Source organism: Rhinolophus sinicus, linkage group LG03 (assembly GCF_036562045.2).
Source record: "Rhinolophus sinicus isolate RSC01 linkage group LG03, ASM3656204v1, whole genome shotgun sequence".
Taxonomy (NCBI): domain Eukaryota; kingdom Metazoa; phylum Chordata; class Mammalia; order Chiroptera; family Rhinolophidae; genus Rhinolophus; species Rhinolophus sinicus.
This window is the reverse complement of record NC_133753.1, coordinates 24,896-29,226: the sequence shown is the minus strand read 5'-3', so window position 1 is coordinate 29,226 and position 4,331 is coordinate 24,896. Positions and strand designations below refer to the sequence as shown.

Here is a 4,331-nt window from a genome sequence, read left to right as displayed (position 1 = left end):
GACATTTCCAGAACCCCATTCTGAATGGTGGGAATTCTTACCTATGACAGACCTAGGGAGGGAGCACAGTTACCAGGGTAACAGAGTCAGGAAGAGACTGTGGGTGCTGCAGGCGGGAAGGGAGGGTCACAGGGAAGTGAGCTGACCACGGGAGAGCCCTTGAGGAGGTCACAGCCAGACCCAGGGGACCACCTCACAGGTGTTTAATCCCAAGGATACATAATGTCACACACACACAAGCAGCCTCACCTGAGTCAGCTGACAACGGTTCTGCCTCCTCCTCCCCTAACTTCTCAGGTGCCTCCCCTCCCGCAGACATGGGTTCTCCAAGGGACGCCCACAGCAGGTGCTGTGAGTGGGCAATAGTGTGATTGGGCCTCGTATCTGACAAACTGAGGAACAGGATTTGTCCATCTCGTGGGTCCTCTGCATGGGTCCCATGGGATGTGAGAAAAAGCAGAGACAGGATGTAGGTTCTTCCCAAGTGTGTGCATGTGTCACATTTCCTGGGGTTTTATTTACAAGAGAGTCACACCCCAGGCCTAGGGCCAGATTGGGGGACAGCCCATGTGCTAGGTTCAGGGGGAAAGGACAATTAGGGGTTCATTACTGCTAAAATCGTCCACTCTCTATGTGTGTCTAATCTATTCATGAGCAGAGGTAGAGTCGGCTGTGAGATAATGTGGGATTCTCAGATGCCACCTTCAGCCAGAGGAATTTAATGGACGTAAGAGACCCCCAAAGCCCCTTAGTTTCTGGACTCAGGGCTGTGTCAGTGCATCTATTAGCCTCTGGGAAAGTTCTTCCTGGAGGTTTTTATAAAACCTTTGTTCAAGGTCTCCCTGCAGTGTCATTGGGGTTTAGTGAGGCCAATTCACTACTTGCAGAGATGAGGTCAAAGCTTATGGTGTCCCTGAGGGAGCATTGTGAGGTCAGGGCACAGACATTTAACACTGGACTAGAGACACTAGAGGTCATGCCCTGTGAGCCCAGACAGGACCCTCCCCTGCAGGGCACAGGCTGGGCTGCAGGGGGCGCTCAGACCCAACCAGCAGGGGCTTTGGCCCCAGGAGCAGGTGGGGAGAGAGCCGGGCAGGGGCTTCCTTTCTCTTCATAAAAACATGTAAAACAAGGTTTGGGCAAAGTCTGCTGAAGTGTCAGTAAATATCCCACTGTATCAGGAGAATTTATGAAACACGAGGGGCAATAAAATCAATTTAAATTAGGGTTTCCATGACTACAAGATGTCTTACAGCAAAAATCTGAATGGCAAGGATGGCTTTACTAACTTGAAATTTTAAAAATTGGGCACACACCCTGACCCCCGGATTGAGACATTTAGAGCAAAGCCCAGAACAGGCTCAGGTGGTCTCCGTGTCATTCAAAAGGGGGTTTCTGAGTGAGAATCACGTCTTGGGGTGTGGGGGTGTGGCTTGTTCCTCAGTGGGAGGAGCTCTGTCTGCACAGATTCAGGGACCTGCAGGGGACACATATCCCCCATCAAGGATTAGAACTTGGACCCTAAGAGGCCCACTGAACGTGGTCCTGTGTCATTGAGTCTCTCACGTGGGCCTAGTCTTCAGTTATGAAACCCTCTGCTCATGAATATGCAAATGAGATTAGGTGGGCGGGGTTAAATGTGAGCATGTCTGTGCCCTGAGAGCATCGCCCCACAGCCACACGCTCCCCTACAGACGTCCTGACAGCACAGCCCTCACCATGGACTGGAGATGGACAGTCCTCTTCCTGGTGGCAGTGGCTACAGGTAAGGGGCTCCCCAGTCTCTGGCTGATGAGGGACCTGGGCCAGTCACAGGGGATCCACCCACTCCTGTCTCCTCCCCACAGGTGTCCACTCCCAGGTCCAGCTGGTGCAGCCTGGGGCTGAGGTGAGGAAGCCTGGGGCCTCAGTGAAGGTGTCCTGCAAGGCTTCCGGATACACCTTCACTGACTACTGTATGCACTGGGTGCGACAGGCCCCGGGACAAGGGCTTGAGTGGATGGGACAGATCTACCCTGGAGATAGTGACACAAGGTACGCACAGAAGTTCCAGGGCAGAGTCACCATCACCGCAGACACATCCACCAGCACAGCCTACATGGAGCTGAGCAGTCTGAGACCTGAGGACACAGCTGTGTATTACTGTGCAAGGGACACAGTGAGATGACCCACATCCTGAGAGTGTCAGAAACCCTGAGCAGAGGGCAGCTGTGCGGGGCTGAGGAGACGACAGGGACGATGAGTCTCCTGACTTCCTCACACAGAGTCAGGAACCTCAGACGAGGAGTGAGACTCTCAGGGGCACCTCAGTCATTCAGGAAAGGTTTCCAGGGTCCAAATATCCTGCAAGGAAGATCCAGGGAAAGCGTTTCCTGAAAGGACTGTCATGTGTCATTGTCCTTGCAGAGGACACGTCTGGAGCCTCCGTGTTCTCTGAATGAGGGAGATTACTTTGGAAATCACCTGGGATCACTTGGTGGGAGGCAGATTCTGGGATTGGCCTGTAGTGTGTCCCTAGGAAGTTCTCTCAGTTTCCCTTATTTCTGAAAAGCAGAACTGTGCTTGTGGGAAAGTGAGTATATGAAAGGCAAGGGTGAATTTCTACTTCCCACCTGTGCCAAGCACCACACACATGACATCTGGGAGGACAATCATGACATGTGGTGACAACGTCATGGGTGACAGGTGTGCCAGGTCAAGCACAATCTACGTCAGCTCACCGTCCCCTCAGCCTCTCCTGCAGGGGTGAGTTCCTGAAGAGGCTTCTCTCCTCAGACCCCAGCCTGCGGGTGTCCCTGTCCCTGGGGGGACTGGGGGTCCTCACACAACAGGGAGCAGCGTGGGGAGACCCTGGATGATGTGAGACTCATGTCCAGCCTGTTACTTTCCCAGGATAAGTGAATCTAATTACCACACTCTCGGGGCTCAGATCTACTCACATTGATTCCCTCACAGTCTGGGGCTCAGAGCATGTAGGCAGTTTCACTGAGTGACATCAAGGTGTTGGCAGGACAACACACACCCCGGCGGTTCTGGGGGAGGCTATGGTCTGACAATGTGTGTGTTGAATCCTAAACCCCAAGGAGGATTCTGTTAGCAGGTGGGGATTTGTGGGGGCTATGTCATCAGAGTGCAGCCCTCAGGAAGGGGAGCAGAGCCTCTCTAATGAGCCCCAGACAGCTTACTTGCCCCTCCCACCCTGTGAGGACGCAGCAGGAAACCACAGGAAGTGAACCAGGCAGAGGGTCCTCACCAGTGATGACCATGTAGGGCCTGGGTGTTGGATTGTCACCTGAAGAACTGTGGGGAGTAAATGTATGTTGTTTATAATGTACCAGGATATGGAACTTTTTATAGCAGCCCAGATGGAACAGAATAGTAAAGACTGTTTATTTTTATTTTCCAGCTTCTAGAGGTGCTTTCCTTGATCCCATGTCCTGTTCCTCCAACGTCACACCAGGAGGAGGTCACCTTCCATCAGAGGTCACATTAATTTCTTCTGGATCTAATCTCCCTCTGCCTCCCTCTGCTGTGAACACTGTGGATGCATCAGGAGTCACTCAGAAAACACAGGAAAAGCTTTTCCTCCCCTGGTGCCTAAATAAACCAAGAATGACAAAGCCCCTTTTCCCATCAAACACTCACAGGTCCAGGCCTGACTCAGACCATCTCAGAGCTCCCTCCGCCCCCCACATATTCACATGGATCCCACAGGCCAATTACAGTTAGAACCTCCCAACATCCCCCAAAAGCTGACTCATGAAAACATGAAATCCAGCCTGAAATGTATCTGAGTGCCATAATCTCAAAAGTCCCAAATATCACCTCGGAATCAGTTATGGGTCATAGTTTGGGTGGATCTATCCTGGGGTAAAAGCCTCTCTGTCTGTGACACTAGAAGACAAGTTGTCTCTTAAAATACAACAGCAGGGCAGGCAAAGGGTAAGAGTTACGGACGCCTGCATTTCAAAGAGATGAAATGGAGGGGTCAGGTAATGAAAAAGTCTGTGCACAGGAGGGTACACAGCACTAGGGCTCCAAGCGTCCCACACTGATGCTGGATAAAGGGGAGGGGACACAGTCTGTCCGCAGGGGCTTAGGGACCGAAGGCGCACGCGCACCACCAGGGGGCGCTCGGGACGCGCTCAATTCACGTCCCGGGAGGAGTTGGCTGAGGGCTGCTCTCCTGTCAGGGTTTGGTCACCGTGCTCCTCAAACCTCCTCCTGACATTCACGCAGCAGAAACTGTTTTCTAAAGGTTCCAGAAACAAGAAGTGTCCTCCACCCCTTTTTTTTGTATTAGAACAGTATTGACTATGTTCCACATGCTG

The 4,331-nt window shown here is 52.3% G+C and overlaps 1 gene segment (V, D, J or C); it reads left to right on the top strand.

Annotated features, from left to right (window-relative positions):
* Positions 1-1,679: 1,679 nt before the first annotated feature.
* LOC141570468 (immunoglobulin heavy variable 1-3-like) lies at positions 1,680-2,167 on the top strand. The segment is given in 2 exon segments: positions 1,680-1,765; positions 1,848-2,167. Coding segments are annotated over 2 exon segments (366 nt in total).
* The last annotated feature ends 2,164 nt before the right edge of the window (positions 2,168-4,331 follow it).